Source organism: Fusarium proliferatum (assembly GCF_900067095.1).
Source record: "Fusarium proliferatum ET1 genome assembly, contig: FPRO_scaffold008, whole genome shotgun sequence".
Classification (NCBI taxonomy): domain Eukaryota; kingdom Fungi; phylum Ascomycota; class Sordariomycetes; order Hypocreales; family Nectriaceae; genus Fusarium; species Fusarium proliferatum.
Window position 1 is genome coordinate 962,946 of NW_022194797.1, and position 14,969 is coordinate 977,914.

General features: G+C 48.2%; 7 protein-coding genes across 7 annotated transcripts; 4 read left to right on the forward strand and 3 right to left on the reverse strand.

Moving 5' to 3' along the window:
• Positions 1 to 694: 694 nt before the first annotated feature.
• Positions 695 to 1,976, forward strand: FPRO_14051 (uncharacterized protein; the record flags this gene model as incomplete). Its single annotated transcript, XM_031219033.1, has 5 exons — positions 695 to 865; positions 916 to 1,020; positions 1,070 to 1,443; positions 1,491 to 1,558; positions 1,609 to 1,976. 5 exons carry the CDS (start codon positions 695 to 697, stop codon positions 1,974 to 1,976), a joined length of 1,086 nt encoding a protein of 361 aa, XP_031084832.1.
• A 955-nt stretch (positions 1,977 to 2,931) lies between these two features.
• Positions 2,932 to 3,585, forward strand: FPRO_14052 (uncharacterized protein; the record flags this gene model as incomplete). Its single annotated transcript, XM_031219034.1, has 1 exon — positions 2,932 to 3,585. The coding sequence occupies one exon, from the start codon at positions 2,932 to 2,934 to the stop codon at positions 3,583 to 3,585; it is 654 nt and encodes a 217-aa protein (XP_031084833.1).
• Positions 3,586 to 3,668: 83 nt separating this feature from the next.
• On the reverse strand, positions 3,669 to 5,126 carry FPRO_14053 (related to dienelactone hydrolase and related enzymes; the record flags this gene model as incomplete). Its single annotated transcript, XM_031219035.1, has 4 exons — positions 3,669 to 4,044; positions 4,105 to 4,274; positions 4,325 to 4,740; positions 4,799 to 5,126. 4 exons carry the CDS (start codon positions 5,124 to 5,126, stop codon positions 3,669 to 3,671), a joined length of 1,290 nt encoding a protein of 429 aa, XP_031084834.1.
• Positions 5,127 to 6,628: 1,502 nt separating this feature from the next.
• Positions 6,629 to 8,214, forward strand: FPRO_14054 (uncharacterized protein; the record flags this gene model as incomplete). The annotated part of the gene is made up of 4 exons (XM_031219036.1): positions 6,629 to 6,914; positions 6,977 to 7,027; positions 7,084 to 8,065; positions 8,121 to 8,214. The coding sequence occupies 4 exons, from the start codon at positions 6,629 to 6,631 to the stop codon at positions 8,212 to 8,214; spliced, it is 1,413 nt and encodes a 470-aa protein (XP_031084835.1).
• A 578-nt stretch (positions 8,215 to 8,792) lies between these two features.
• FPRO_14055 (putative endochitinase) lies at positions 8,793 to 10,192 on the reverse strand (the record flags this gene model as incomplete). The annotated part of the gene is made up of 4 exons (XM_031219038.1): positions 8,793 to 9,775; positions 9,826 to 9,875; positions 9,928 to 10,026; positions 10,077 to 10,192. 4 exons carry the CDS (start codon positions 10,190 to 10,192, stop codon positions 8,793 to 8,795), a joined length of 1,248 nt encoding a protein of 415 aa, XP_031084836.1.
• A 1,403-nt stretch (positions 10,193 to 11,595) lies between these two features.
• On the reverse strand, positions 11,596 to 12,737 carry FPRO_14056 (uncharacterized protein; the record flags this gene model as incomplete). The annotated part of the gene is made up of 3 exons (XM_031219039.1): positions 11,596 to 12,168; positions 12,221 to 12,481; positions 12,525 to 12,737. The coding sequence occupies 3 exons, from the start codon at positions 12,735 to 12,737 to the stop codon at positions 11,596 to 11,598; spliced, it is 1,047 nt and encodes a 348-aa protein (XP_031084837.1).
• Positions 12,738 to 13,809: 1,072 nt separating this feature from the next.
• On the forward strand, positions 13,810 to 14,745 carry FPRO_14057 (uncharacterized protein; the record flags this gene model as incomplete). Its single annotated transcript, XM_031219040.1, has 1 exon — positions 13,810 to 14,745. One exon carries the CDS (start codon positions 13,810 to 13,812, stop codon positions 14,743 to 14,745), a length of 936 nt encoding a protein of 311 aa, XP_031084838.1.
• Positions 14,746 to 14,969: the final 224 nt, after the last annotated feature.

The window sequence follows — 14,969 nt, forward strand, 5'->3', positions numbered from 1 at the left end:
AATACCATCATGAACTTTTGAACGAGCTTGGCGGATAAGATCAGCGGCGGCTGGCTGTACGCTCTGACAATGTCCACATAATATCCTGTATATCTGTGGCTTTGCGTTGCAATCAGGCGATTACCTGCGTCCGGGATCCTGGGTCGAGTCATTGTCTGCAGCAGGGCTTCAAGCCACCAACTTGGCAGCTTTGCGTCAGCAAGAAGCAAGCAAAAGTTCGCTTAAGTTAGTGGTTTCTCAGATCTACGCGGGGATTCGACTGACTGGCTGGGCACTGATTCCAGATGTGCATGCCACGTAAAAAAAGAGCCTTTAGCAGAAAAATTAACTGGCATGACCCTAGTAAGCCATGTCGACGCTTCAAACTGAAAGCAGTCACTCGAAGCGCTGGGCGCAGATCCATCGATCGGGCTTCACGAGTCAGCACCCCTGGCCGGACTAGGCGTTGTCCGCGAGATATCCTTGGTTCGGGGACCTCGATAAGGTTCACTAGACTGTGCTACTAAAAGGATGAGATGGGTGGAGAGTCAAAACGCGGGGAATGGGCCAAACTCTGTAATACCCGGCGGATTTGGGGCCGTTGTTAAAAAGGAGGGAGAGGGCCAGTTGCTCAAAATGCCAGCCCTGCGCTGCCTAGATTTCGTATTTGTTTTTCGCGCATGTGCGTGTGGATTTCGACATCGCATCGCCCATCATGCTTGATGAGAGCGCGACGTCAGTGGACCCCAAGGGTCTAGGGCGTGTTCTGATTGTTGTCTCCATCATTTTCTTGATCCTTACCGGGATAGTTGTTATTCTGCGTTGTGTTGTTCGGTTGAAGTATCGTCTCTTTGGTATCGATGATGGTCTGATGCTTATCGGATGGGTGAGTCTGTGTCTCAGTGAGATAAGACAAAACAATACTAACCCAGCCAGATACTACATGTTACATTCACTGCTGTCGGTCTGCGTGCCATTTACGCAGGCGTGGGAACAAAAGATAAAGACTTGAACGCATACCTGCAAGTCGATGGTCGAAAGGTACTTCATCTCGAGTATCAGCCCAACACTCATGCTAACCAGGACGCAGTGGATGTGGATTGGTCAAGAAATTTACAGTTTCTCGTTGATGCCTCTCAAAGCGTCCATCTGCGTTACTCTCCTACGCATCGCCGTCACCAAAACTCATCGAAGGATCGTCTGGACAACCCTCATCTTTACTATGGTCACCACATTATATAACGCCATCGGTACTTTTTTCGCATGCATGCCCATCTCTGCCAACTGGGACAACCGAGGAAAATGTTCTGTTGAATTTTTAATGAGTCTAGGCTATGTCGTGTCCATTAGTGCAGTTGTTTCGGATTGGATTTGTGCTGTTTTGCCTATTTTCATGCTCTACAAGTCCCACATGAGGAAAGCCACCAAGGTCTCGGTCAGCATCATCCTTGGTCTGGCTGCATTGTAAGCTACTATAGCACCGTCGATTTTCATGTCTAACGTCAAAACAGGGCCTCGCTCTGCACTATTGTTCGTTTACCTTATCTGAGAGCATTCGCACAACCTGTTAATTACTTATGTCAGTATCTCATAAGAACATCATTTTGGTAACCATACTGACAGGATCAGACAACGTCGGAAACATAGTCCTCTGGTCCACCCTCGAGTCGGGAATTGGAATTATCGCTGGGTCCTTACCGTCACTACGAAAACTCGTCAGCTCTCATTTCCATTTCGACTCATCAACGGGTAGCTCCCCGACTCACATCACGCCATTCTCTGGAACCAGTAGAGCCGTTATCACTTCGCAATCAGTGTCGGCAGGGCGACGAACTCACAGGGGCGAGGTTGGTGATAATTGGGAGCAGCTTGATGATGTTGAGGGCGCATCCAGTCAGAAGATTTATGTCAAGGTGGACTTGGAGATGCAGTCTTTGGAGAGACCAGAGACATCGAGGGAGTCACATGGGTCCCGCGAAGATTTGGTACATCCATAAATAGACTTTTAATAATATTTGTATTCTAGCTAGACTCTAAAAGGGACAACAGTACAGAGAAATGTGCCCAGCCTTGCGTGTGAAGGATCTATGTGCTGGCCATACGATGAGCCAGATGTTGAATTCCATGGTCAGTTTCGTAAACTCTTCGTGAAATATCATTTTGAGAAATCAGGAATTCCTTAGACTGTAGCATAACTCACGGTTCTGATCTTCTCTTTATGTCTAGTTTTATCCTGTTAGGACAAGATGAAGATAATTGAATACACTTAAACGATATAATTTATAAGATACTGAGCTAATATGTAACGCACTTTTATATAAGCATGAAATGAAACAATGTTGGCCTTCTCAAACATGCCAAAGTTACTCAAGTTATCCAACATGGACAAGCGTATTGATAAGATAAGGCATTTGCTAATCGTCTCTCCTAATTGGCCCCATGATGTTAAAATTGGGGACGGCGTGTGGATGCCATGAAATGCCGCTCGGTACTCGAGAAGAAGCAATTGCATGCTTTCCATAACCCCTCCTTCGAAGATTTGCGTGTAGGCTCGTATGGGATAAGCTGTACCGAGCCTTCGATGCCGTTAGTGACCCCTGTCAGTGAGTATTGGGCAAGTCGGTGATGATCATCCAACTCAGCTTTTCTAGGGAGTTCGCTCCCCTTGCAGATTGGATCGACAGCTCGTAAATCGTAATTCCGCGATGACGTATAGACACCCGCAGATCAATCTTAGACTTAGGATATTGTAATGCTAAGGTAATGATCTACTAATTCGCTCTTTTGGACGGCGGTTGTTAGGGTCGGCTATGGGATGTCTTGGCGATGGCTTCTCCACTCGGCATTGACTGACTCCCCTCTTTGGCGCCCAACAGCGGTTATAACCTAGCTTCATCTTGAAATACTCCGCAGGCTCAGCATACTCTACAGAGAATATTGCTAGCGAGAACCATGCTTTCATTCTTGAGATCGTCTGGGCCAGCCCGCACTCAAAATGCCCAAAACAACCCAATTCTCTACGAAGGCGGCAAGTCTTCCGTCACCTTCTCGGGACCCGGCTCAAAATACATCATGACCCATCGGATCCCACCAACAGACAAAGAAAACGGCGTTTCAATCATTGCGCCTCCATTCCATTATCACATCTACCAAGATGAATTCTTCCGCGTCCAGTCCGGTAAAGGGAACTTCTACCGCGGCCTTGACCCAAAGCCCTTTGCCGTCCTGTCCGACGACCCAGATGGTCAAGCTACAGCCTCGGTGAAGGCTGGATACTTTCACCGCTTCGAAAATGCGACTGAGGATAGAGACCTGGTGGTGGATATTCATCTGACTCCAGAATCATATGAGAACGAACAGCAGTTCTTCAGAAACTTCTTCGGTTACTTGGATGACTGTAAAGCGTCGGGTAGTGCACCTAGCATCTTTCAGCTCCTCGTCTTTCTTCACAGCGCCGATACTCCGTTGGTCATTCCGATTCCTTGGGAATTTCTGGGTCGCGTGGTCAGTCGGATCTTGCTTACAACTGCCGCCTACTGGGGAAGATTTGTGCTGGGTTACAAGCAGACGTATCCGGAATACTATGATGCAAAGAAGTCGATATAACACGATGACAGGTACTAGTGAAGACAGTATACCAGTAGCATATTGAATTTTACATATGATTTATCTTTTGATTTGAACATGGCTTAAGCAACTATACCTATAACGTCTGCCTCTCTCTTGACATCATCTTCCTTCCTTAACCCTTCCGGACCATCTTGAACTTGGCGAAGCTTGTAGTTGAACATATCGTTTGAGGGGACTGAGTTCCTGTCCCGCATCTTATCCGCAGTCTCAATCCCGATCACAGGAACTCGGTATTCGTACTTTGCACCAGGACCTTCAGTCTGACCAGGGACAGCATAAGGAAAGGGGAGATACTCGGGCATAAGTCCGAGCTGTCGGAGTGCAGTACCTTGATCCCAAGAGATGTGTTCATGGTACAAGCGGTCGCCCCGGATGTTGACAACGGCTGTGAATGGAATCTCTGCTCTTTGGAAGGTAGGTGGAATACCAGGTAAACTAAGACAGAGGTGGTCAGCATGAGAAGCCATGATAAGTTCTGAGTATATAGGGTCTTACAGCCAGTCAATCTCGCGATCGTGGGTAAATTTGTAGATGAACTCGTCAATCACACGGTCAATACCTATCGTTCGACTAATAAGATCAAGCGTAGTATCGAGGGAATTGTTGAAGATGAAGTTATCTCGGTAGAACTTTGTGAGACTGCTTCGGCCGATACCGCCAGTCAACTGAATATCGTTAGCCAATGCGACGTTGATAGATTCAGAAGGGCACCAACAGTTGGAACGTGATTCACATAAGGTTCCTGGACCATGGTGCTCATCGTATGCTGCACTGATCGATCACTAAACTCGTACCAGGTATGTTCATCCCAGATAGCCTCGAGGTCAAAGAAGGGTCCATTGAGTTTCGGCTTTAAGAACTGGAGATTACGGGTGTGAGATACTGACTCAGTTGTATAGTGGAAGTGAGAGTGCCCTGGAGTCGCGAAACCGTAATCTGAAGACTCCTTGTAAGGGTAGTGCGATTGACTTGAAGGTTTAAAGTCTTGACCAGCAATATGCTTCAGTAGAGGCTTTTCGCTAGAAACTAAAGTCTCTACCGACTCTGCGTCGGCGTAAAGAACACTGGCAACAATCTCTGGGGTTTGGTCTATCCCAAGGGCAGCGACATTCCATAATTTCGGCTCATACGCTGGAAACATGTCAGAATGCACGGATAAGTAGACGAACACCAATCAATGACAACTTACAAACCAGGCCAACTTTATCGTTTAGGTCACACTTCTCACATTGCTTCAAGGCATCGATTGCTTCCTTGAGAACAACTCCACTGTCCTTTCCTTCAAATGCAGCGGCTTCAACCTGCACAACGGCATAGCCTTCTTCAGCCCACTTCACCAATGAGGAAGGGACACCTTCGTGGAAAGCCAAAGGGTCCTCAGTAGTGGCGGAGAGAATAATGAGACCGGGGCCGTGGCCTCGTCTGGAGAGTGGGTACAACAATGACAGGCCGGTTCTCAGGGTCTTGAGATTGATCAATGGGAGAGGTGCTGGTGGCTTGCTGATGTCTGCGTACATGGCTAATAGAATGCGATGGGACAAGGTATAATGTGATATGATTCAAGGAGGATATATTCTGAAATACAGTGTTGATGGAATTGCTATTATGGTCTTGGATTCGACTGAAGCTATCATCGTCTTCTTAAGCAACGAACGGCGGCACCAAGTCCCATCCTCTTTCAGTTGTCTATATCCGCATTGCCGAGATATCACGAAGAGCACATCGTCTGATCTCATGACAGAAGCCATTTGAGTCAATGCCCACATCTTCATTCAACTATACCCGTCATGGACACGAGGTCATTAGTAACGATTGCAATCAATTGAGTCAGATACGGACGGGGATGGGGTTGGCGAGATAGAGCTAAACGATAGCGCTTATCCCCCCCAGATTTTAGTTCTGCCAGCGGCTGTGCCCACTGAATGATAGCGGGTATGGGCACCTGGAGCGTGCGTTTTCCGCTGAGCGGCCCGCGACACAGTCTTGGACTCCTGGGAACGCCTATAATTACTAGTCACCACATATCGCACAAGTATGAATGCCGATGTCCGACATGCTATGCGTTGATTGGCCTTCAAAAGACGGTAGTTGAAACAAGTCTGTGAAACTGATGATAAGTGGTGAACCACTTTACTTGATGAACCACTTTACTTGGTGTACCACTTTACTTAGTGGCTTCAGCATCATGGGACTTGTAATCGAGTCATAACAGAATCACACGTCTTTACTTTCCGTATCTCAGTTGTCCCAAATAATACAATGGCAGAAATATAATTAAAAAATGTACTGATTTCAGGAATGAACATTGGAAGATGTAGCCGTTGTCTGTAACATAACAGGCTGAAAAATAACATGAACTGGCAGTTATATGAAGCGTCTGTCACCCAGCGCAAAAGAGGCATCATATAACAAGAATGTGTATCACCCGGTAGCCGACATTCCAGTATCTTGATGTTCTTTTCCCCCGCACCCAACAGCTAGTAATTAAGCAGTAATGCAAGTCTGCAACCACGATAGAAAAGACACCAATAGCCCTGACTTTGCGAAAATGCGTCCCGGTAGTTTGGTTAGATCGCGACGCCTCAAAACGCGTCCCACTCTATGCGGAGTTTACCTTTCCACGTGCGGAACCCTCCATCACTAATCTCTGGTGCCCCATGGCCGATTGTCGCTGACAAGGTATTCACTGCAATTGGGCAACTCTACACGGGGATATCGCCAAAGCTGGTCCTGATAAGCGGCCAGATATCAGTGGCCGACAAGGTTTACACTTGATAAACGACCCACGGGACCAAATCTGATACCGTCTAGCTCACGATATGCAGGCCCAGTCTAGACCGTAAAGATAAAGTCGGGGTAGATAACCTGGGGTAGCAACCGATTTCGGATCCAGTAGAAATAAGGACAAGATCGCCCATTGAGATTGTGAAGGCAGACTGAGTCACTTCCTCTTCCACCTTCACTTCTCTTTATCTGTCTCCGGCATTAGATATCTCTGTCAACCTTTACGAAGGCAATCATGGCCTCTCAAGAAGTGCAGCAGGTGAGCGACGACAAAGTCACGCCATACAGACCAGCCGATGAGGAAGTTGTCTCCATGAAAGGCGAGACTCTTGAGTCTCACGAAGTCTTCCAGCAGACAGACGATGGCGTGCAGTTCAGAACTGTCAGCTGGCAGCGAGCCACCATCATCTTTCTCAAGATCCAGTTCGCCATGAGCATTCTGAGCGTGCCTGGTGCTTTTGCAACGCTTGGTGCTGTTGGAGGCGGTCTGTCGCTTGTTGGCTGGCATACTCTGAATACCTGTAAGTCAAATATCCAATTGGTAAGACAAAGGGATCAAGATTGATTAACGACTCGTGTATAGACACCGCAGTTATCCTAGGCGAATTTCGAAACCGTCACCCCGAGTGCCATAGTACGTTCCCCATACTCATTTTAAGCTTATATCGTGAGCTCTAACGTTGTGGATAGCACTCGCTGATATGTGCGGTCGTCTCTGGGGCCGCATTGGCAAAGAACTTGTTGGTCTTCAAATTCTGGTGGCCCAAGTCCTCATCTCCGCTGCCGGCATCGTTTCAATCTCGACAGCTTTCAACGCCATCTCCAATCACGGCGCCTGCACCGTCATCTTCACTTTGATCGGTGCGATCTCAATTACCTTGTTCTCCTCGGTACGAACCTTCAGCCGCCTCGGTTGGGTTACATGGATCGGATTCTTTACATTCTTCGTTGCTGTCTTCATTTTCGTCGTTGCTGTGACCCAGCAAGATCGCCCTGCCATGGCTCCTAAGACTGGTGACTACGAGCTAGGTTGGACTGCCATCGCTCACCCTACGTTTGTAGCAGGCATCACCGCCTCTGCCAACATCTTCATCAGCAACAGTGGTTCATCTATGTATTTGCCTGTGCTGTCAGAAATGAAGCGTCCTGAGCACTTCAGAAAGGCCGTGCTTGTCACAGGTGTCCTTGTGACGGCTATGTACCTGTCTTTCTCCCTCGTCATCTACAGATGGTGCGGCGTTTGGCTGGCAACCCCCGCCTTTGGAAGTGCAGGCCCTCTGTTCAAGAAGATCTCGTACGGAATTGCGCTTCCAGGTCTTATCATCGGTGTTGGCATTTACCAACACGTGGCTGCCAAGTACATTTTCGTCCGAATCCTCCGCGACTCACACCATCTTCAGGAGAACACAATAGTCCATTGGAGTACCTGGATTGGTAGCAATCTCACTCTAGGAATCCTTGCTTTTATCGTTGCCGAGGCTGTCCCCATTCTCAACTACCTCCTAGGTCTTGCCGGAGCCGTCTGTTTCGCCCCCTTCAGCTTGATCTTCCCAGCTCTCCTTTGGATGCAGGATTTCAAGCATTACAGAACAGGCAATTCATCTAACCAGGCGAAGTATTGGTCCCATGCCCTCATCGTACTCGTTGGATCTTTCATGGTAATTGCCGGAACGTAAGTCAATAAATGATCGCCTCTGTAATATGTGCGATAGCTAACCCCCTTGAAGTTACAGTGTGGCTGTATCCATCCAAGATGCCTACCGATCTGGCCTGATTGCAAAGGTCTTCAACTGTGCTGATAACTCTGGAACCATCTCTTGAGCTGCACAGTAACAATTCGTGCGTCGACCTATGAAGGCTGATTCGGGAAAGAAATGGAGGGGAGACCTAGCCTAGTTGTGAATAGAACAAACATTCTTGAAGTGGCGTTCCAATACGAAGTAGCGTAAGATAAAGGATTCAGTATTTATATGATGCTCGTATTTAGAACACTACCAGCTCTTCAAAAAGGCATAGATTATCCGCTTATCAAGTGCATTATGCGACGCGCGGGCCGCTTGATATCACTGTCGGATAGCGCACTGTCCTAACTACTCGACGCGGGTGAACCGATTGTTCAGAGATGTCCAGTTTGATCAGTCCTAGAGATTCCTAGTGTAACGATCTAAGCATGCGTTTGACTCCTTATCTGCCTCACTTTGATTGGATGACCTCCTTTGCACAGTGATGTCGTGACAGTATGCCGACTACACATCATCGGAAAGTAATGCCAAGCGAATGTCTATTGGTGTATAAAGCGATTGTCTACAGTAATTCGAGTGTACGTGAGTGTATGTCCTAAATAGCCAGCCCCCTACCATTTCATGTTCTCATGAACATATCATGTTGCCACCGCCCTTTCAAGAAAGCCCCTTGGCAATGTTGGCGTACTGCGAGTTGGGGTAGCTCAAACAGTTGTTAGTGCTATCGAGAGTTCCAAGCTTCTTGGAGCTGGTGCCGATCAACGAGTCAGCACCAGTCTTGTCAGCAGACGCCTCCCAGAACATGCTGCCGCCAAGGCTAAGGTTCTTGATGTAAAGGACCTTGTTCTCGACCATACCAGGGGTGTCGAAAGAAATAAGCTCCTTCGTGTTGGAGTCATAGCTATAAGAGGCCTGAGCATCACGATCATAGACAAGACTGGCTCCAGCCTTGGGCAGAGCCTTGTAGTCCCAGATACCGTTCTCCCAGCTTCCAGATCCGACACCAGAGTATGGCTGTCCGAGGCCGGCGGTGTTCTCAAATGCCCGACCATAGATGGGCATACCGAGAACCATCTTGGCGGACGGGACGCCACCGTTGACGTAAGCCTTGACAGCCTGGTCGGTGTTGAATGGGGTTGCGTTGGGGATCTTGGTGTTGGCGTATTTGTTAGCTTGATGTCCCGAAAAGGCGCTCCACGAGCCGGCGTAGTCGTACGCCATCAGGTTAACATGGTCCAGAACCGACCCGAGGTCCTTCATCTTGAGCTTGTTGTAGTTGTCAGGACCTGCAGGGGCAGCGATCGAAAGCTGGAAGTGATATCCATTGGCATATTGCTTAGAATAGGAGTCTAGCTCACTGCGCACGGCCTGCAGCAGAAGAATCATGTTACTAGCGTCGGTAGCGTTGGCGGGATATTCCCAGTCGATGTCGATACCATCGAAGCCCCAGTCCTTCATGAGAGTAACGGAACTCTTAGCGAAGGTAGATCGGGTAGCAGCTGAGGCTGAGGCAGCAGGGAAGTTGGTTGACCAGGTCCAGCCGCCAATGGAAAGCATGACTTTGAGCTTTCGGTTAGCCTTCTTGAGGAGGAAGAGCTGCTTGACGCATCCGTAGGCATTGTTCCCGGGCTCATCCCAAGCTGTGTTGAGTCAGTATCATTATCCAGTATCAACAAGCAGCTGCGCTTACAATCGCCAGTGTAGTGCTTCTCAAGATCGGCATACGAGTCACCAGTATACCTGCAATCTGTCAGCGCCCTGTAAATATTGAGTGTGATATGTAAATACATACACAGTGCCATCGGCTCTCACATTCATGAAAGCATAAAGCACGTGAGTCAGTTGCGATGCGGGAAGGTTCTGGGGTTGATAGTTACGCCCATAGATACCCCTGCATGTGATGAGTGAATGAACCAAGAGCACGTGAGAAGGAAGACGAACCAGTTGACAAAGTAAACGGCGTTGACGCTACCAGTTGCCTCCTCGGAGATGTCATCGTTGTTGGCTGGAACAACAAGGGCGGGGATGCCAGAAGTCATATCGTCGAGTGCGACCATTGTGAATGTTAAGATGCGCTAGCGGAAGTGTTTATAAATGTTGTAAGATTGTGATTCGATGTTGTAATCTTGATTGATCATTTCTGACCCAGTACCTGGCTCTAGAGAGCATTATATACGTCTGGAATCATTCTTAAGAACATCTCGTCAAATGCAGTATCTGTAGATAACAGAACTCGTCATTCTCCAAAGTCATCAACTCGTCTCAGCAGGATGTTGAAAGACATGTTGAGTTGCAGCGTTTGAAGAAAGAACATGTGCAGAATACTCAAGTGACTTTGCAAGGCTGTAATGACTTGAAATGCAGCAGAAAGGCGATTGTAGCCATGGTTAATGGAGAGACTGCGGTCATACCTGGTCCGTTGCAACGTTGCAGATCTGTTTCAGCACTTAGGACGATCATAGCGACCGTCACCAACACCTGGCGAAAACCTCCCGGAAATAAAGAAGCCGGATACTTTGCAGCGACGTACTCATGAGTTAGAGTCGTGTGATATCCTCGCTTGCGATTCACAGTCACCTTGATTTGACAGTAGGGCTGATGAACAGTCTTTCTCCGATAAGGTTGGCGACAGCAGAAGAAACATCGAGATAAGGTACGTCGTCGCACGTCACTTGATTTATGTCTGGTAGTGACGATGTAACCCAAAACGGAATTTGTTCTGTAATCTGGTGTCTTTTATCGTAGTTGCAAACTGGGGTAGTATTCGCAAGAGCGTGATGAGGGCACCGGGCTAGTGAGCTGGCACGGCGAGTGACTACCTATTGAACTAAGCGAGTAGGCTAGAGCACCGAGAATTTTCTTCCTGGTGTTCCGAACTGCCCAGCAAGGTGATGTAGGTAAATCATCCCACGGTAGAAGTAACGTAGTGCCTCGAAGGCATTCGGATGCCAAGCGAAATGCATCTCCGGCATTTGGGAGAAGCCATCATCTTGGCAAGCCCTCTCGGAGATTTCCAAGCGCCCAAAAAGCTCTCGTGATCGCTTCATCACTGCGAAAATCCCAATGCTACATCAATGTCTGATCTCAAGTTACCATGGCGTCTGCATTAGGAAGGTGGCTAACCAATGGGACATTGATATTCGCACAAGACATTTGAGCAGGTGGCGCATGTCTCACTGCCGAGTTGGGGCTAACTGATAAAGGAAAATCCCTTCAGCGGCCAGATATCAACACCAGCAAATCATGTTGCAACGATCGCCAGTCAGCGAAGGATTCGGGCCGGGCCATTACTCGATGTTGAAGGAAAGTCCGGGGCACGAGGAGACATGGTCATTCGTCTTTTAAAGCAAGATAAGAATCCTGATTCCATGTTTTTGATCGGAACCGAACCTCGAGGATCACGCATCTCGCCCAATGTGTTGCCGTTCATGGCATTTCTACTGAATCTACCAGTTAAATGTTACGCAAAAGAGGATATCGTGCTACTTGAGCTGATCCCAATGCTGAGAAGATCCATATAATTCACCAACACCTCATCATCAGCATGAAGGTCCTGCTGCACCCAAATAGCCTGAATAGCATTCGTCACGGCCTTCATGCTTCTGGTCCGTGCATCGCGTTGAGTTCTGTCAATCAAGTTAAGAATCGCTACCCGCTGATCGTCTCTCCCTGATTCACATGCGAGAATCAGCAGAGGAAAGAAGTGAATGCAGGTACACGATGCCACTGGCCCCTCAAATAGTGCGTCTATCAGCGAGTCTAGAAGTGCGGGTGCTTCCCATGGACTCTGTGAAGCGCGCGCTATGTATATCCGGGTTGCTACGCGATAAAGTTCCAAGGCCACCGCGCTTTCGGGATTCAGACTGTTCGGGATCGGGCTGGCGATAAGGTCGTCGACCTGCGCTTCGAGCCGTTGGAGCGATTTGCGATATTCTGGACTGTTGCTTTTCGGATCTTGTGGATCTATTATGATATCGCATGCATCAAAGAGGAGGCTCATTATTGAAGATGTTGGATCTATAGGGGGGTGATTCTGAGGGTCTGTTAGCTGCTGGAATCGAAATCAGTTCTCGTAACAAGCATACAGGTTTGTAGATCGATAATTGAGAAGTGGCTAGGTGATCGGAGCGTTGGACAGGCTTGATGAATGTCTTCTGAGCCAGTGCTTTGTGTTGCCAGTGCTGCGTACTGAAACGTGAGAGCGTATGATGATAGTTGACCCAGTCAATGAGAGCGTAGGTTTCACTCTCCGAAGAACGATGACTGAGTTGAGTAGCTTGAATGACGTCCACAGCGCCCCAAATATGCCACAGCCATTCACCTGAGCTCTCCGAAGGGCGTAAAGTCTTAAATATCAGCAGGGTCTCCATAGGCTCTGGGATCACGTACCTCAAATGATCCAAGGAGCATGGAAGCAGCCACGTGCAGGGAGGCATTCACCAAGGACAGTTGACCATCCTCGGCAGAGGTTGATAGTAGATGGAGTGCCTGAACTTTGAGCCTGAGAGCTGTTTCGCTCAGGCCATGGCGATGAAGGGAGGAATAGGCTAGCATAGCATGCAGAAGAGCCGAGGACGAAGTACTGTTGTTGATCATGGCCATTCTCAGGAGTGCATCACGGATACCAGCCGTTGTCGTGCTGAAGGTGACCAAGGATAAGTGCGCTAGGTCATGAACTAATACAAGTCAGGAGATGTGGACATCGTGAATGTGATGTAGCCCTCACAGTAATTTAGCAGTTCATTCTGATTGGTATATATCGCGGACTGTTTTAGTGACTTTGGAGGCTGGATGTGTGGCTGAGCCTGGTCATACTGTGAGGACAGGTGATTATGTAGCTCGACATCGCGAAATGATGTATTGATCAAGAAGAGGCGAATGGGGATCTCGCCTGTCTTTCGAGAGGATACAGGCGCTTGCGTTGCTGTAGTGCATACTATCGCGCGCTTCCTGTCATTATTTCTCGGCCATGATAACCGAGCTTCATAGCCTTGACAGACTAATTGAGACCGCTTGCATTTGTTACAACTCGGTCGGACTCCGTCGCATTGAATCTTGCGAGCTGATGCTGATGCTTAGTGATGACCAATTCGCTGCCAGCCTCGCCGACACTCACCTGCGCAAGTCCAACAGCTTTTTCGGGGTTTCATGTCAACAAATTAACCCGAATCACCGATTGATTTGGTTTCCGGTACCAAATATCGCACGGTAGATGAAAGCAGTAAGATTTCAATCTCTCGGTCAAAGTTGCTGGTGATGGGGTCTCTCAGATGATAAGCATACCGGGAATTTGTCATCAGCACTAAGTTTAGAAGCACCAATGACCAGCTGAGGCGACATTCCCCCGTCATCATGTCCCCCACTGGAAGCAACTTTTATCGAAGCTAAGATCGGACACTTGCCTACGCCAAGCCTCGAAGACCACCGGACTTTTAACATGCTTGCGAAGACTCCGTCTCCAGAGAACTCCCGGATCATGTACTCGTCATTTGACTCAGAGTACATTAGAAATCACTGCGGAATGAGACCATTGTTTGACCATGGTCAGGGCCCCAGAGCATATACAGGTTATATATACCGCTGAAGCATCACCAGAGGGCAGTTACTCAGCCATTCAGACTATCTCTAATTATCACACTTTCACTCCCACAATTTCTTTGTAACCAATACTATGATGTCTGTCTATCTCGTCACCCAGGCCACTGGCCAGCAAAGCCAATGGGTCATCAAGCACCTACTTGAAGCTGGCCACCAGATACATGCTATCGTCCGCAATATCGAAAAGATCCCAGCCCTGCTTAACGACCCAAGCATTACTCTCTTCCAAGGAGAAAGCAAGAACCTCGAAGATATCTTCAAAGCTGCTCAGGGCTGTCAAGGCGCTTTTCTCAACACCGTTTCCTTCCCTGGCTTAGAGGTCCTTCAGGCCAAAACAATCGTCGAAGCTTGCGAGAAAGCTGGTGTCAAGAACCTCATCGCCGCTACCTCCATTTGTACAAACCGAAAAGACTTATGGGATAGCGAAGGTGTCAAAGCTATCCCTCATCTCCATGAATACTACACTTCTAAATATGAGGTCGAGAATATTGTTCGCACAGGAAAGTTCGAATCCCACACTATTCTCCGACCTGCACTTATCCACTACGATTTCTTTATCCCAGGCGCCTATAGCAACTTTCCCCGTTTCCCAACGGATGGCGAGATCGACGATCTTCTCACTGGTGGTGCCAAACTCCCTTACACTGATGCCCACGACGTGGGGATGTACGCTGCTGCAGCCCTTCAGGATCCTACCAAATTCAGAGGCCAAGAAATTGACCTTGGGAATGAACTGTTCGACTTTGAGCAGATCCGCGATATCCTGGTCAAGGTCAGCGGTAGGGATGTCAGGGTTGTGAAGCGTACTCCGGATGACGTGGAGAAGTTGGGCATTGCTGTTCATGGTCACATGTTTCAGCATTTTGCCAAAATGAACCCTTTTGGCTTTATTGAAGGAGGGGCCAAAGAGGTCCAGAAAAGGTTTGGTGTTCCATTTACTTCACTTGAAGACGCGTTGCAAAGGGACAAGGTTAGGCTCATGGAGTGTATTCCAGTTAAGAAGGAGGTTTAATACGGAACTAAAAGGCGTTCATTCGTAGGATGATAGTCAAACAATCTCCAGGATAAGACGACCTTTTACATCTGAGGCTATATATACAGGAGTCCCGCGTACTTCGCACATGAAGAATGCTTGAGGCCGAGTGACAAACAAGCTGAAAGGATTGAAGAAGGGCATGGCAATGCTCCGGTAGATAGGGCCCAATCAAAAGCCTCTCAAAAATAACAATCTCAAAG